A 16945-nucleotide genomic window follows, 5' to 3' on the forward strand; every position below is an offset into this window, starting at 1 on the left:
CCTTCCCTTCCCTTCCCTTCCCTTCCCTTCCCTTCCTTCTGGCCCTGGCTGAGAGCAGCAGACCCTGTGCAGCACCCTGCATTGGTGATGGCCCATCAATTAGGTCCTATCAAGTGTGTTAATTAGGGAGAAGCTTTGTTTTGCCTGCTGACATTGCTGGTCAGGCTGTGTCCCTGGAGATACTCTTGATGGCTTCCCTCTTTTCCTGGGCATGGCACTGGAGGAGGTCTGGGCCCAGATGATCCCACAGAAGGAAATGTCCCTCAGCCCAGGGACGCTCAGCATGGGCTGCCCCATCCCCTCGGGGCCCCACCGCTGGTCGCAGCAGCCCCTGCCTGGCTCCTGCCTGCCCACACCATGCCCATCCCCAGCTGCCCCTGGGCACGGAGCTCAGCCAGTGCTGGTGCCAGGTGGGCTTTGCTGCTACTGCCATCAGAGACTGGGGTGACAGCTCCATCTCTTTATTACAAGGGAAGAGGTGATTTTGGAAGCTCTCAGACAGTGCTAACTTGAGCACTTCTAAATCCTGTTCTAGGGCTCTCACCTTCAGCCCTGCATGGAGTGCTGGGCCTGTCGCCTCAAAGCACCACAGGGGTTGGAGGGGCAAATATACACTCATCAGACTCATCATCAGACTCAGAGCTGCTGCTATTGCTCTTCTGGCTGTAGAGGTCTCGTGACCAGCCACTAGCTTTCAGCTTTTCTTCAAGGTGGTGCTCCTGTGAAGAGAGGAGGTGGCTGAGGCCCCAGCTGCCAGTGGCACACAGGGACCCTCGTGCACAGCAGGGCCCAGAGCTGGCAAGGCTCCCCAGCACGGCTGGAGCTGCTGGCACAGCTGGGCCCAGCTGGACAGCTGCCCCTCAAGGCCCCGGCCAGCAGGGCACGGCTCTGGGCAGGGTCCCTGGCCAGGAGCGGGCCCCAGAGCGCCTCTTCCTTTCAAGGGCAACCTCGGCCCTGCTCTTTCTCCTCCCCACCTCCCTCTGCCTCTGCCCCGTGCCCCTGGGGCTGCTCTTGGCCAGGCAGCCTCAGTGGGAGCCAGCTCTGGGTGCAGCCCCAGCAGGGCCCCCAGGACCAGGCCCAGCAATTGAGAGGCCAGTGGAAGCACTGGGCAGCAGCAGAACCCTCAGTAGAGTTATTTGGAGAACCATGGACTGGCCACAACTCCACTGCAATCTCGCTGGGAATGTTCCCTGTCTGCAGTAGACTTTCAAAAGAAGCTGTTTGAGGGGGAGAGCAACAAAACATTCACCGTCTTCTCTTCCAGGAATACCAGATTCCAATGCAGCACAATGTGAAGACAAGCTCCCCACCAGCCACAATGGCCATTAACTCCAACAAACAGCGAGTTCCCTGACACAAACCGCTTCTGAGGCCCTTCTGGGCATCGGGAACACGTGTTGTGCTGCCGGCTACATCTGTGGGAGCAATGGGGAGCGTGAGCCCGTGCTGTGCTGCACTGCTGAGCTGGCAGCACGGTGGATACGGGCAGGACGTTCTCTGTTTCCCCCAGAGCTGGGGCCTGCAGGCACCTTGCCGGCCCTTGGCACAGGCTGTGCCACCCAACAAAGCCCAGCAGGCCGGGAGGAGAGCCCGGGGGCAGCGCAGCTGCTTGGGCAGTGGCTGCTGCCAGGGACACGGGCCAAAGCCATCCCTGAGCAGCCACTGCCAGCCCTGGCCCTCCCTGCCCCGTGACAGCTCCCCCAGCCCCAGGGGACAGGCTCAGGCCCTGTCAGGACCCAGCACAGCCCCTGCTCAGTTGGGAGCCAGGTCTGGCTCTGGCCCTGGGCTGGCGGCAGGGCTCCCGCTCGGGGCTGCTCCTGTGCCTTGGGCCTCTGGGCACTCAGGGCCAGCTCCGCAGCAGCTGCAGCGCGAGGGACATTGCTGCACCTGTCTCGTTTCCCTGGGGCTCTGAACGAGTTCCAGAGGCCTGGAAGCCGAGGCACCTCCAGCTTTGGCTGCTGCCAGGCTGGGCAAGGGCAGGCCCTGGGGGAAGAGGTGCTGCCACACAGCCCCGGCCAGGGCTGAGCCTGGCACAGCAATTACCTGCTGTGCCTGTGCCCGTGTCTGGCTTTGCCTTCTTTCCTGCAGCAGGGGCTGCCAATGAGCCACTGCTTCTCCCTAGGTGTTCCTCTATCTGCACAGCCTTTTGGTCCATCACTTGAGAAACATAAAACAACAGCTGGATCAGATGGAACAATTCACCATTTCTTTGGTGCCATCTTCAGGGCAGCCTGATAATCAAAAATGGGGATAAGATTCACAAAATATCTGGGCTTTTGGGGCTGGGCCAGGGCCCTCCCTCCTCCAAACAACTGGTAGTGCTGAGCATAAATTGTGAGGGGCAAGCGTAGGATGAGTCAAACACGTGCATTGTTTTGTGCTGTCACCTGCAGCTCTGTCTCGCTGGCCAAGTTTTGGGCTCATGAGCTGGCAGCTCTCCTAGGGAGGAAAGCCTTGACTTACCTTCACCATCTCCCAGAGGCTCAGTCCTGGACATGGGTTGGGAAGCCAGATCATTTTCACCAACCGAGTTAGCTGCAAAGAAAGCCAGGAGGCAACAGCTCCTGTGACCCTGCTGAAGATTCTCCTTCAGGCCCGAGTGGCAGTGAGGGCACCTGGGTGATTGGTGCCCTCCAAAGCACTCCCTCAGCTCTGCCTTCCACTCTGGAGCAGGGGCAGGGGGACCTCGTGCCTGCAGTGGCCCCACACTGGGATGGAAGGAGCCTCTTGCAGGGCAGTTGGGGCAGAAAGGACTCCCTGGAGCTGCCAGCAGCTCTAAACCCAGAACCGGGAAGGGCCAGGGCTTGGCAGTGGCAGCAGGAGCAGCTCAGGCTCCGTGGGGCTGGCAAAGGAGCTGCCAAAGGCTCAGCCCCGGGGCACAGCCCTGGGCCCGGCCCCTTCCCTCTCTGCTCTTCTCCCTGGCTGCACAGAGCACATGGAAGGACACACTGGCATTGCACACAGGAGGAAGATTGAAAGCTAAATGCTCCTTCCTCCCACTGACAGTGATCCTGTGGGATCCCTCAGAGCTCCAGAAGGGAGCAGGGGAAGATTTCCAGATTACTTTAACCCTGAGATTATGTGAAAGGGAAATGTAGCATGAGCAAGCTCTTGCACATGGACATTGATTATTCTGTCAGGAAAGTCACATTGAACTTGCCTTCGGCATCCTCCAAGGACTTAAAATGGTTATGCACCAGGACTTCCAAATAATCCATATCAGGATCCCAATCTAGAAGGGAGCAGAGATCAGAACGATATCAGTTGCATGCTGGGATCCCCTTCTGCCACAGAAGACTGGGCACTACAAGGGGGTCGGGTAAGACCGTGGGAGCCAGATGTGAATGGACATGGCCAAAGCTGCACAGGGGCCTGGGGAGCTCTGGACTGGCTCCTGATTACCCTCCACACTCTTTCCCTGCCCTCAGCAACATCCCAGGGAGGGGTGGCTGGAGCAGCACAGGGCCCCGAGGCTCTCTCCCTCACACACAGAGGAAATCCTCCCTAAAGCCCTGGGGAAAACTGCAGCAGGCAGTGCCACAGCTATCCATCCCTACCTCCCTCCCTCTGTCCCTCCTGCCCTCCTTCTGTGGGGACACCCCCCAGATCCCAAGGGCAAACAGCCAGGCCCTCTCAGGACACACTGGAACCTTGCTCTCCCTCTCTGTCCTTTCCCCACCGTGGGCACCCCGTGCAGTCGCTCCCAGGTTTCAGGACATGTCTCCCATGGAGGGACCCCAGCAGGACTGCTCAGGACCCAAGTGCCCTGAGCCTGCTCGGGATAATTCCCCTGGGCTGTGCCGCTCTAGTCCAGGCTGTGCCCGCACTGCCAAGCAGCAGAGAGGGCAGCTCAAGCTTCAGCAGGGCTCAGGCCCAGAGGCACAGCAATTACCTCCTGTGCCTGTGCCTGGCATGGCATCCCTTTCTGCAGCCGAGACTGGCACGGAACCACTGCTTCCTCTGGGGAGTGCTTCCATCTGCACAGGCTCTACTTTCATTTCTGGGGAAAGGAAGAGGGACAGCTGGATCAGATGGAGGTACTCCCCATTGGATAGGTGTCATCTTCAGGTGGGAATGCTTGTCGAAGTCATGGATAGGCTTCAGGAAATCAGATGGGCTTTGGGGTCTCTCCCTAAAACCCTTCCTCCTCCAAACAGTTGTGCCTCCTGATCTCCCTGGACACCAGGAAATTGTGGGGAATCTCAGGGTGAGCATGTCCTGTTGTGCAATTGGAGCTGCCTGTGAGCTAATGCCCAATGCCTTCCTGCAGGGGCTGGGCAGAAGCTGCAGCCAGGCCAGGCTGGGAAGCAGCCCTGCAGGGCGTGAATGCAGCAGCGGGGCAGCGAGGCTGCCATGGATCCCTTCCCGCTGTGCCGGGCACGGAGTGTCCAGATGTGCAGCCAAAGCCCCTGGCTGCTGTGTGCCAGGGGAAGCATGAGGGAAATGCACCCACCACGGCGTCTCTCCAGATCATTCAGCATCTGGTCCACAAGTTCAGAAGGCGTCAGGGATTCATTTTCTCCTTTAGCGTGGGTCTGTCCTGTTGGAGGACCTTAAGAGAAAGCACTTTGATTTCCCAGGAATGGATCCCACAAAAGCAGGGCTCAGCCTGTGGGGTCAGCAGGGACACACTACTCACCCCTGCCATGGTAATCGGGCTTGTGTGCTTCATCCAGCCCAGGAGCTGGAAAATTCCCCTCGGCAGACACATCTGTAACACAACAGCCACAGAAGCTTCTGTCACCTGGTTCTTGCCAGATTGTCAATTACTATTCTATGGTAAATATAGATATCTTACCTGGATCCAATCTATCTTCCAGCCAAGGTGCCAGAAAAAACATTTCTAGCATCCCAATCTACAAGGGAGCACAGATCAGAATAATTTCTGTGGTATCAACTGACAGAATGAGAGGACACAGTCCTAAGCTTGCCAAGAGAAATATACGCTGGATATTAGGAAAAAGCATTTTACAGAAAGCGTGGTGAAGTACTGGAACAGTTTGCCCGGGGAGGTGGTGGAGTTATCATTCCTGGATGTGTTTTAAAAAAGACTGGAAGTGGCACTCCATGCCATAGTGTAGTTGAGGTTTTAGGGATGGGTTGGACTTGATGATCTTGATGGTCTCTTCGAACCCAGTGATTCCGTGATTCTGTAATTCATAGTGTGCTGGGATCCCCTTCCGTCTTAGGGAACTGGGCACTGCAGGGGGCTGGGTAAGGCCATGGGAGTCAGATGTGAATGGACATGGCCAAAGCTGCACAGGGGCCTGGGGAGCTCTGGGCTGGCTCCTGGTCACTCTCCACACTCTTTCCCTATCCTGTGCAACTTTCCAGGAGAGGAATATGGGGTTGCCCAGGGCCTATTGGGACTCTCTCCCTCACACACAGAGAAAACCATCCCCAGCGCTTCCCAGGGAGCAGGGAGCGCTGTGCCGGGAAAGGGCAGCCAGGCTGCCGGCTCACCTGCTCCCTGCGCTTGCAGCGGAGCAGCCTGGGCAGCCCTGGCAGGCAGGGCCATGGCCAGGAGCAGCAGGAGTAGGAGGCGCAGAGCAAGGGCCATGCTGCCTTGCCCTCTGCCAGTCCCACAGCTCTTGCTGCCACCGCTGTCCCGACACCGCTGTCCCAACGTCAGCACCGCTGCTGCCACCGCCGCTGCTGCCGCAACAGTTGTGCTCAGGGACTGATGCTGGCTCCTTGTGCTGCTGTGCAACCATGGGGCTCTGGCACCTCTGGCACTTCTGTGACCTCAGGGCCTGCTGAGAGCTCAGCCTGCTGTGACCCCAGAGCCCTGCTGTGACCTCATGGCCTCAGCTGTACCCCCAGAGTGTGCGCCTGTCTGCATGAATGGACTGCCCTGATTGTAAATGTTGTGCTTCATCAAAGGGCCATTCCTCAGTGAAACCTTATTTTTCACCTACTGACATTGCTGGTCAGGCTGTGTCTCTGGAGGAGCTCAGAATTCATACAGAATTCACAGAATGACCAGGTTGGAAGAGACCTTCAATATCATCCAGTCCAACCCATGTCCCAACACCACAACTAAACCATGGCACTGAGTGTCACATTCAGTCTTTCTTTTAAACCCATCCAGGGATGGTGACTCCACCACCTCCCCTGGCAGGCCATTCCAGAATTTTATCACTCTTTCTGTGGAAAACATTTTCCTAATATCCAACCTACATTTCCCTTGATGCAGCTTGAGACTGTGTCCTCTGGTTCTGTCAGAGCTGCCTGGAGAAAGAAACCAACCCCACTTGACTACAACTACCCTTCAGGGAGCTGTGGAGTGATAAGGTCACCTCGGACTCTCCTTTTCTCCAGGGTAAACACCCCCAGCTCTCTCAGTCATTCCTCACCAGGGCTTGTGCTCCCAGCCCCTCACCATCCTCGTTGCCCCCTCTGGATGTGCTCGAGCGACTCAATGTCCTTCCCAATCTGATGGCCCAGAACTGGACACAGCACTCGAGGTGCGGCCTCACCAGTGCCAAGAACAGGGACAGAATGACCTCCCTGCTCCTGCTGGCCACGCTGTTCCTGACACAGGCCATGAGCCATTGGCCTCCTTGGCCACCAGGCCACACTGCTGGCTCATGTTCAGCTGGCTGTGACCGGTGCCCCCAGGTCCCTTTCTGCCTGGCCACTGTCCAGCCACACTATCCCCAGCCTAGAACACTGCAGGTGCTTCTTGTGGCCAAAGTGCAGCACTGGGCACTTGCACCTACTGAGCTTCATCCCACTGGACTCTGCCCATCACTCCAACCATTCCAGGTCTCCCTGCAGAGCCCTCCTACCTTCCGACAGATCAACACACTCTCCCAGCTTAGTGTTGTCTGCAGATTTGCTAATGAAAGACTCAATCCCCTCATCCATGTTGTCAATAAAAGCATTGACCAGAGCTGGCCCCAGCACAGAGCCCGCAGGGACACCACTGGTGACTGGCTGCCAGCTGGGTGCAGCACCGTTCACCAGCCCTCTCTGGGCCAGCCATCCAGCCAGTTCTGAGTCCAGCAAAGAGTGTTCCTCTCCCGGCCCTGGGCTGCAGCTTTTCCAGGAGCGTGCTGTGGAAGACAGTGCAAAGGCCTTTCTGCAGTCCAAATAGACACATCCACAGCCTTTCCTGCATCCACCAGGCAGGTCACTTGCTCATGAAAGGAGATCAGGTTGGTCGGACACGACCTACCCCTCCTAAACCCCTGCTGGCTGGGTCTGATATCCTGGCCATCCTGTAAGTGCTGTGTGATGGCACTCAGTATAAACTGTTCCATCACCTTACTGGGTACTGAGGTCAGACTGACTGGCCTATGATTACCAGGATCCTCCTTCCCACCCTTGTTGTACGTGGGTGTCACATTGGGCAGCTTCCAGTCATCTGGAACCTCACCAGTGAGCCAGGACTGCTGATAAATGATGGAGAGCGGCTTCACCAGCTCATCTGCCAGCTCCCTCATCACCCTGGGGTGGATCCCATCTGGCCCCATAGATTTAGGAACATCCAAGCAGCTCAGCAGTTCTCTGGCTGCCTCCTCTTGGCTAACAGGGGGCCCATTCTGCTCCCTGACACCATCTACCAGCCCAGCAGGACACTTGTCCTGAGGACAAGTTGTCTTCCTACTAAAGACTGAGGCAAAGAAGGTGTTCAGCGCCTCTGCCTTCTCCTCATCTGCAGTTCCTAAGTTCCCTCCCACATCAAACAAAGAACAAAGGTTGGTCTAACCCTTCCTTTTATCGGTGATATATTTGTAAATACATTTTTTTATTATCAGAACAGAAGTCGCCATTTACAGAAGTCGCCATTTAAATTTCAAACTGAGCTTTGGCCTCCCTAATTTTTTTTTTTCCTACGTGCTCTAGCAGCTCCTTTAAAAACTTCCTGAGAGACTTGACCCTCCTTCCAAAGATGACACATCCTCTTTTTATTCCTAAATTCCTCCAAAGCCTCCTTGCCCATCCAGGCTGGGCGTTTGCCTCATTGACTCATCCTTTGGCACCCAGGGACAGACTGTTCCTGTGCCCTCAAGATCTCTGTTTTGAAGCATGCCCACCTTTCCTGGACTCCTTGGTTTTTAAGGGCTGCTTGCCAAGGAACTCTCTGAAGAAGTCTCCTAAACAGGCCAAAGTCTGCCCTCTGAAAGTCATGTGTAAAAGTCTTATTGATGTTCCTCCTGTTTTCACAAAATACCAAGAATTCTTGATACATTGGTGTTCCCCTGTCTGAGACATAACATACAACAGACCACTCGTGTTTCCTCAGAAAAACAGCCTTGTTTATTGTCTGGAGTGTTCTTTTATAGCCCATTCAAATCTCCTGGGCCGAGACAGCTCATTGGTCTATCTGTGTGCCCCCAGACTCTGAACCAAGACAATGTCTGCATCCTAGGAGAGTTCCTACTGCATGTGAGCTTCTGTCAGTCAGACACAGAGGCTAGTTCATGGAGCTGAGCTGGACTGCTTCTTAGAACTTGATTAATGCTGACTACAGATCAGCTTGCAATGCAACAAATTCTATCATTTCATGATCACTGTGCCCCAAGCGTCCTCCAGCCACCACATGTCCCCCCAGCCCACCTCTATCTGCAAACAGCAGATCTAACATAGTCCCTCCCCTGCTGGGCTCACCCACCAGCTGCAACCAACACTTGTCCTCCACACACTCCACAAATTTCCTGGGCTGCTTTTTTTCTGTTGTATTAAGTTCCCAGCAGATGTCTGGCAAGTTGAAGTCACCTACAAGAACAAGGGCTGATGATCCTGAAACATCCTCTAGCTGTTTATAGAATGAGCTGTCCACCACTTCTTCCAGGTTGGGTGGATGATAGCAGACTCCCAGTAGGATGTCAGCCTTGTTGGCCTTCCCCCTAATGCTCACCCATAGGCATTTCACCTCATCATCATTAATTTCAATATCCATGGTGTCCAAAGCCTCCCTAATATAAAGAGCCACGCCTCCACCTCTTCTCCCTTTCCTGTCTCTCCTGAAGAGCTTGTAGCCATCCAGTGTAGTGCTCCAGCCATGTGAGGCATCCCACCACGTTTCTGTGATGGCAATGACATCACAGCTCTGCTGCTGGACCATGGCCTTCAGCTCTTGCTGTTTGTTACCCATGCTGTGTGCACTGCTATCCATGCACCTCAGCTGGGCTGCTGATTTCATCCCTAACTCAGGCTTACCACCCTTGGGCCTGCTTCCAGACAGCCCAGCCGCATCCCGTTCCCTCTTCAAACCTACTTTAAAGCCCTCTCAACAAGTTCTGCAAGCTCATCAGCTAAAAACCTTCTGCCCTTAACAGAGAGCTGGAGCCCATCTGGTTCCAGCAGGCCAGGTGCCATCAAAGCTGCACCATGATCAAAGAATCCAAAATTCTGCCAATGACACCAGCCCTTGAGCCACTTGTTGATGATATGAGCTCTCCTATTGCTTTCACCATTTTTCTCAGCCACCAAAGGGACTGAGGAAAAAACTACCTGTGTCCCTGTCCTATCAACCACTTGTCCCTGTGCCCTAAAGTCCCTTTCAATGGTCCTGACACTCCTCTTCTCAATCTCATCACTGCCAGCCGGGAGTTTCAACAGTGGATAATAATCAGAGGACTGAATCAGCCCAGGAAGTCCCTCAGGAATATCCTGCACCTGGGCCCCAGGGAGGCAGCAGACCTCTCTGTGGGGTGGGTCCAGTTGACATGGGGCCCTCTGTTCCCCTCAGAAGGGAGTCACCCACCACGATTACCCTTCTCTCCTTTTTGATGTTAGAGCTGGCAATCCAAGTTACAGATTAATCATAATTAGGAGGCTCTCCAGACAGATAATTTTCTTCTTGATCATTTGGCTGACTCTCTAGATCCAGGGGCTCATACCTTTTCTGAAGGGGCCCCTGGCTAGGGGACGGGGGTTGGGACGAATTTTTATCATAACCTCCCTTTGCAGGGACCATTTCCACTCCCCTTCATCTACCAGGTGTCCTTCTCTTGCCTGACAGTGTGCAGCATAGGAGTCCTGTGACTCTTGCTGGGCCTTCCGTAAGGATGGAAGGGCTGAACTCCACCAATCTATTTCCCTTTCACTTTCCCTGATACTCCTTAGTCTTTAAACTTCCTCCCTAAGCTCAGCCACCAGTGAAAGGAGATCATTCACCTGTTCACACCGCAGGCAGCTTTTCTCCGCACTGCCCCCTGAAACCACTGCTAAGCTCAAACACTCTGCATAGGAATGGGTCAGGACAGATACATCCTTTTTGGAGGGTTCCACCTAGTTACATGCACTTGTACTAACTACAGTTTTCGATTGCGTAAAAGCCATTACTACCAGAAAGTCCAAAGCCAAGCAACCAACAGAAACACTGCAAACAACACACAGTAAACCTCCCTAGCAAGAAAACCTGCAACCCTGCCTGCTTGCCCTGCCTGTGCAAGCTGCCTCGTGAATTGTCCCTCAGAGACATGCCATGGCCCTGTTTGCCCACTCCTGTTTGCCGTAAACCCTAGAGGCCTCTTTTAATCCGCTGGCTAACCAAGGAGGGAGGAAGCTGCACCCCATCCCTGCGTAACTCACAGGCTCTTGATGGCTTCCCTCTTTTCCTGGGCATGCCACTGGAGGAGGTCCAGGCCCAGATGGTCCCAGGGAAGGAAATGTCCCTCAGCCCAGGGACGCTCAGCATGGGCTGCCCCATCCTCCCCGGGGACCCGCCACTGGTCACAGCAGCCCCTGCCTGGCTCCTGCCTGCCCACACCGTGGCCATCCACAGCTGTCCCTGGGCACGGAACTCAGCCAGTGCTAATCCTGGCTGGGCTTTGCTGCTGCTACCACTCGGACACTGGGGTGACAGCTCCATCTCTTTAGTGCAAGAGAAGAGCTGGGCCAAGCCCTGCCCACCTTCAGTAGGGGCCAGAGAGCAGGGCCAGTGCCTTCAGGGGGAGAGGACCTTGTCTGGCTGGAGGCAGCATCTGCACAGCAACAAGCTGTTAAAGCAGCTGGGACAGGGACATCGGGCATGGGCATGGAGATGTGCGATGCAATTAGAGGTCCAGTTCTCCCTTAGGTGTTTGGCAGGACATATGAAGGGAGAAAGATACAACTGTGAAAGAGGCCATGGCAAGTGACACAGTGAACAGAGGCTCTGCTATACCTATCATGCACTGCTTGTGCCCATCCTGCAAGCAGAAAATCATTGGGATTCATCAAAGTGGAATCAGGGCATTTGTTCCTGTCTTGCTTTGAACCTCTACAAGATCCGTGGGGAGAGTGAGCCTGTGCTGTGCTGCACTGCTGAGCTGGCAGCACAGTGGATACAGGCAGGACGTTCTCTGTTTCCCCCAGAGCTGGGGCCTGCAGGCACCTTGCCAGCCCTTGGCACAGGCTGTGCCAGCCAACAAAGCCCAGCAGGCCGGGAGGAGAGCCCGGGGGCAGCGCAGCTGCTTGGGCAGTGGCTGCTGCCAGGGACAGGGGCCAAAGCCATCCCTGAGCAGCCACTGCCACCCCTGGCCCTCCCTGCCCCGTGACAGCTCCCCCAGCCCCAGGGGACAGGCTCAGGCCCACTAAGGACACACTGGAGCCTTGCTCTCCCCCTCTGTCCTGTCCTCACCATGGTCACCCCATGCAGTCACTCCCAGGTTTCAGGATGTGTCTCCCATGGAGGGACCCCAGCAGGACTGCTCAGAACCTGAGTGCCCTGAGCCTGCTTGGGATAATTCCCCTGAGATATGCCGGTCATGCCTGGGCTGTGTAAGACTAAACATTAAGAATTAAAAGCAATTTTACTTTTTATTGCCAAAGTGTCAGAAGATTCTAGGTTTCCCTGACTGTAAAGCTACTTTATCAATTACAGAACTGTTGGAGGAAAGGGGAACAAATATCTGGTGTCCGTATTCTATGAAAAACTCTCCTCAATGCTACAAAGGAAAAATATATCTAAATGTTTTAAAATGAAAGACAAAGATAACATGAGGGTGCTGTTGGTCTGATGAGCCCCATGCCCAGCTGCTGCCTGCCCATGCCTGGCTGTGCCCAGACGAGCAGCTCCGCCAGTGCTGGTGGTAGCACACAGACACCTGAGCTGAAGCTGGGCTCGAGCCTGTGATAGATGAATAATGCGACAGTTGAGTCTCACAATAAAGGAGAAATATCATGTATATTTGTTAAGAGAAGTTTTATATATAGATAGATATGTTTTACCCCTTGTTTTGTTGTTATCTTGGGATTACCTGAGTTTGAGACATTTAAGAGGGTCACCTTGCTACGACAGCAGCACCTGACCTCCAAGCGAGATGTAAGGAAGTAAACTCCAGCACTGGGCATCAAAGAAGGAGTCGATGGACAGAACTTTAAGAAGGGCAAAAGAGTTAAAAGGTGAGACCTCCATTGTGTGGATGAGAATGTGGTGGGAAAAATCCTCTACTCCCGGCACAGTAACATTGTCTTTATTCAGTGTCCTGTTATATTTCTAATAAGGTTTTTAATAAACATCTAAAATTTTTACAAGTAAATATAACTTTTCGAATAATCCATTCCCTGGCTAGAGGGCTGCACCTCCTGTCCTGGATGGGCAGCTAGGCCAGTCCCTTCAGGGAGAGACGGATCTGTTCTAGGCAGTGGTTGTAGCATACTTCCAGCTATGAGCTGGTAATACACCTGTGGAAGGGACAACGGATACTGGCACGGAGATGCATGATGACAGGCCAAGTTCCCCATGACTGAGGTATATGGCTGGACTAGGGAAGTTCCAGAGGTGCTCCTGTGGAGAGAGGAGGTGTCTGAGGCCCCAGCTGCCAGTGGCACACAGGGACCCTCGTGCACAGCAGGGCCCAGAGCTGGCAAGGCTCCCCAGCACGGCTGGAGCTGCTGGCACAGCTGGGCCCCACTGGACAGCTGCCCCTCAAGGCCCCGGCCAGCAGGGCACGGCTCTGGGCAGGGTCCCTGGCCAGGAGCGGGCCCCAAAGCGCCTCTGCCTTTCAAGGACAATCTCGGCCCTGCTCTTTCTCCTCCCCACCTCCCTCTGCCTCTGCCCCGTGCCCCTGGGGCTGCTCTTGGCCAGGCAGCCTCAGTGGGAGCCAGCACTGGCTGCAGCCCCAGCGGGGCCCGCAGGACAAGGCCCAGCAATTGAGAGGCCACTGGAAGCACTGGGCAGCAGCAGAACCCTCAGCAGAGTTGTTTGGAGAACCATGGACTGGCCACAGCTCCAATGCAGCCTCATTGGGAATGGTTCCTGTCTACATTAGACTTTCAAAAGAATCTCTTTCAGGGAAAGATGACCACTCACCATTTCTTCTTCCAGTTACACCAGATTTTGACACAGCACAACATGAGAATAAGGTCCAAAAACAGCAGGCCTGCCATTAAGCCTGCCCAGCAGCCTGTTCCAATATAGAAGCCCCTTCTGAGGCCCTTCTGGGCATCGGGAACACGTGTTGTGGTGCTGGCTACATCTGTGGGAGAAATGGGGAGCGTGAGCCCGTGCTGTGCTGCACTGCTGAGCTGGCAGCATGGTGGATACGGGCAGGACGTTCTCTGTTTCCCCCAGAGCTGGGGCCTGCAGGCACCTTGCCGGCCCTTGGCACAGGCTGTGCCAGCCAACAAAGCCCAGCAGGTCGGGAGGAGAGCCCGGGGGCAGCGCAGCTGCTTGGGCAGTGGCTGCTGCCAGGGACAGGGGCCAAAGCCATCCCTGAGCAGCCACTGCCAGCCCTGGCCCTCCCTGCCCCATGACAGCTCCCCCAGCCCCAGGGGACAGGCTCAGGCCCTGTCAGGACCCAGCGCAGCCCCTGCCCAGTCGGGAGCCAGGGCTGGCTCTGGCCCTGGGCTGGCGGCAGGGCTCCCGCTCGGGGCTGCTCCTGTGCCTTGGGCCTCTGGGCACTCAGGGCCAGCTCCGCAGCAGCTGCAGCGCCAGGGACGTTGCTGCACCAGTCCCGTTTCCCCAGGGCTCTGAACCAGCTCCAGAGGCCTGGAAGCCGAGGCGCCTCCAGCTTTGGCTGCTGCCGGGCCGGGCAAGGGCAGGCCCTGGGGGAAGAGCTGCTGCCACACAGCCCCAGCCAGGGCTGAGCCCGGCACAGCAATTACCTGCTGTGCCTGTGCCCGTGTCTGTCATTGCCTTCCTCCCTGCAGCAGGGGCTGCCAATGAGCCCCTGCTTCCTTGGGGAAACACCTCCTTCAGCCCTGCCTTTTGGTCCATCACTTGAGAAACAAAAAAGGACAGTTGGATCAGATGGAACCATTCCCCATTCCTTTGCTGGCATCTTCAAGGCAGCATGCTTATCAAAAATTGGGAAATGATTTACAAAGTATCTGGGCTTTTGTGTCTGGGCCAGGGCCCTCCCTTCCCCAGACAGCTGCCAGTGATGAGCAGAAATCATGAGGGGATCGTGCAGGGCAAGAGGACACACGTGCATGGTTCTGTGCTGGCACCTGCAGCGCTGCCTCTGTGGCCAAGCTTTGGGCTCTTGAGCTGGCAACTCTTCCAGGGGAAAGGTCTTGACCTACCCTCAGCATGGCCCAGAGACTCAATCCTGAACGTGGGTTGGGAAGCCAGATCACTTTCACCAACCGGGTTAGCTGCAAAGAACGGCAGGACAGAAGAGCTGCTGTGACCCTGCTGAAGATTCTCCTTCAGGCCTGAGTGGCAGTGAGGGCACTTGGGTGATTGGTGCCCTCCAAAGCACTCCCTCAGCTCTGCCTCCCACTCAGGAGCAGGGGGACCTCGTGCCTGCAGTGGCCCCACACTGGGATGGAAGGGGCCCCTTGGGGGGCTGTGTGGGCAGAAAGGACTCCCTGGAGCTGCCAGCAGCTCTAAACCCAGACCCGGGCAGGGCCAGGGCTTGGCAGTGGCAGCAGGAGCAGCTCAGGCTCCTTGGGGCTGGCAAAGGAGCTGCCAAAGGCTCAGCCCCGGGGCACAGCCCTGGGCCCGGCCCCTTCCCTCTCTGCTCTTCTCCCTGGCTGCACAGAGCACATGGAAGGACACACTGGCGTTGCACACGGGAGGAAGATGGACAGATAAATGCTCCTTCCTCCCACTGCCAGCAATCCTGTGGGATCACTGTAGGGTACAAGAGTAGAAATTTGGAGGCTAGGATTTCCACAATCCATCAAACTTCAGAGGATCTCAAGGGAAATGACAGAGGAATATTACTCTGGACAATGATTACACTTGGACAATGATTGCTATGTTAGCAAAGTGTTGCTGAAAACCTACCATCACCAAGCTCCAACATCCTTAAACTGTGCTTTAACAGCGTTTCCCAGTGATGGAAGTCACGTTCCCAATCTAGAAAGGAGCAGAGATGGGAACTGTTCCATGCTGTGCTGGGATCCCCTTGTATAGGGAACCGAGCACTGCAAGGGGGTCAGGTAATGCTGTGTGCCTGCACTGCCAAGCAGCAGAGAGGGCAGCTGAAGCCTCAGCAGGGCTCAGGCCCAGAGGCACAGCAATTACCTCCTGGGCCTGTGCCTGGCATCGCCTCCCTTCCTGCAGCAGAGGCTACCATGGAGCCACTGCTTCCTCTGGGAAACTCAGCCTTCAGCACAGGCTCTCCTTCCATGTCTGCAGAAAGGAAAAAGGACAGGTGAATTAGGTGGGGTTGTTTCCCAATGGGAATGTGGCATCCTCAGGAGGCAATGCTTGTCTAAGTAATGGATAAGATTAAGGAGAAAGACCAGGGCCCTGCCTCCTCCAAAGAGCTGCCCCTCCAGATGCGCTCACAGACTGGGAAAGTGCAGGGGATCTCAGGGTGGGCCATGGTGCAGTTTGGGCTCCCTGGCAGCTGATGCCAAATGCCTTCCTGCAGAGGCTGGGCAGAAGCTGCAGCCAGGCCAGACTGGGAAACAGCCCTGCAGCGCGTCAAAGCAGCAGCAGCAGCATGGGGCAGCGAGGCTGCCATGGATCCCTTCCCGCTGTGCCGGGCACGGCGTGTCCAGATGTGCAGCCAAAGCCCCTGGCTGCTGAGTCCCAGGGGAAGCATGAGGGAAATGCACCCACCACGTTGTCTCTCCAGGTCACTCCAGATCCTGTCCATCTGTTTGGATGCCTCCAGGGACTTGCTGTCTCCTCTAGGTTTGTTCCTCCCTCTCGGAGGACCTTAAGAAAAGCATTTGCATTTCAGGTGAATGGATCCCACAGAACCAGGGCTCAGCCTGTGGGGTCAGCAGGCACACACTACTCACCCCTGCCATGGGAGCGGGGCTTGTGTGCAGCAACCAGGAAAGGAGCCTGAAAAGTCTTTCCTGCAGACACACCTGTAATTCAACAGCCACAGAAGCTCCTGTCACCTGCTTCCTGCCAGGTTCTCAATGATTATTATTTTAGCAACATTGACAACATACCTGCTGGAGGGTTAAGAGCCTGGAAATCTTCATTAAGCCAAGCTGCTGAAGAAGCCTTCCTAGTATGCTCATCTAGAGGGGAGCACAGATCTGATCAGACCCATTTCCATGGTGTGCTGGGATTCCCCTCTCCCTTAGAGAACTGGGCACTGTAAGGGGGTCGGGTAAGGCCTTGGCTGCCAGATGTCAGTGGACAAGGCCAAAGCTGCACAGGGGCCTGGGGAGCTCTGGACTGGCTCTGGTCACTCTCCACCCTCTTTGCAGGCCCTGTGCAACATCCCTGGATGGGTGGCTGGAGGAGCCCAGGGACCATGGGGGCTCTCTCACTCCCACACAGGAAACCCTCCCTAAAGCCCTGGGCAAAACCATCCCCAGCGCTTCCCGGGGAGCAGGGAGCGCTGTCCCGGGAAAGGGCAGCCAGGCTGCCGGCTCACCTGCTCGCCGCGCTTGGAGTGGAGCAGCCTGGGCAGCCCTGGTAGACAGGGCCACGGCCAGGAGGAGCAGGAGGAAGAGGCGCAGAGCAAGGGCCATGGTGCCTTGCCCTCTGCCAGTCCCGCAGCTCTTGCTGCCACTGCTGTCCCGACACCGCTGTCCCAATGTCAGCACCGCTGCTGCCACCGCTGCTGCAGCCGCAACAGTTGTGCTC

General features: G+C 55.9%; 2 protein-coding genes across 2 annotated transcripts; both read right to left on the minus strand.

Annotated features, from left to right (window-relative positions):
• Positions 1-1134: 1134 nt before the first annotated feature.
• On the minus strand, positions 1135-4895 carry LOC135292724 (uncharacterized). Its single transcript, XM_064406822.1, has 8 exons — positions 4799-4895; positions 4640-4711; positions 4454-4552; positions 3893-4000; positions 3161-3232; positions 2464-2535; positions 2044-2157; positions 1135-1415 (listed from the first exon to the last, which is right to left on the minus strand). The coding sequence occupies exons 1-8, from the start codon at positions 4848-4850 to the stop codon at positions 1246-1248; spliced, it is 759 nt and encodes a 252-aa protein (XP_064262892.1). The 5' UTR covers positions 4851-4895; the 3' UTR covers positions 1135-1245.
• Positions 4896-14063: 9168 nt separating this feature from the next.
• On the minus strand, positions 14064-16830 carry LOC135292750 (uncharacterized). Its single transcript, XM_064406844.1, has 7 exons — positions 16734-16830; positions 16300-16371; positions 16141-16212; positions 15956-16054; positions 15413-15520; positions 15173-15244; positions 14064-14535 (listed from the first exon to the last, which is right to left on the minus strand). Exons 1-7 carry the CDS (start codon positions 16828-16830, stop codon positions 14333-14335), a joined length of 723 nt encoding a protein of 240 aa, XP_064262914.1. The 3' UTR covers positions 14064-14332.
• Between the last annotated feature and the right edge of the window lie 115 nt (positions 16831-16945).

Source organism: Passer domesticus, unplaced genomic scaffold (genome assembly GCF_036417665.1).
Source record: "Passer domesticus isolate bPasDom1 unplaced genomic scaffold, bPasDom1.hap1 HAP1_SCAFFOLD_44, whole genome shotgun sequence".
NCBI lineage: Eukaryota > Metazoa > Chordata > Aves > Passeriformes > Passeridae > Passer > Passer domesticus.

Bases quoted from the DNA above. Each gene is read 5' to 3' on its own strand.
- LOC135292724 (XM_064406822.1), bottom strand. From the start codon at position 4,850: ATGCTAGAAATGTTTTTTCTGGCACCTTGGCTGGAAGATAGATTGGAT. The intron at 4,001-4,453 runs GTGGGTGCATTT...TCCTTTCCCCAG, and splicing joins TGATCTGGAGAGACGCCGTG to AAATGAAAGTAGAGCCTGTG. The intron at 2,158-2,463 runs GTAAGTCAAGGC...ATGTTTCTCAAG, and splicing joins GCCTCTGGGAGATGGTGAAG to TGATGGACCAAAAGGCTGTG.
- LOC135292750 (XM_064406844.1), bottom strand. From the start codon at position 16,830: ATGGCCCTTGCTCTGCGCCTCTTCCTCCTGCTCCTCCTGGCCGTGGCC. The intron at 16,213-16,299 runs GTATGTTGTCAA...GTTGAATTACAG, and splicing joins GGCTCTTAACCCTCCAGCAG to GTGTGTCTGCAGGAAAGACT. The intron at 15,245-15,412 runs GTAATTGCTGTG...GCTCCTTTCTAG, and splicing joins GCCAGGCACAGGCCCAGGAG to ATTGGGAACGTGACTTCCAT.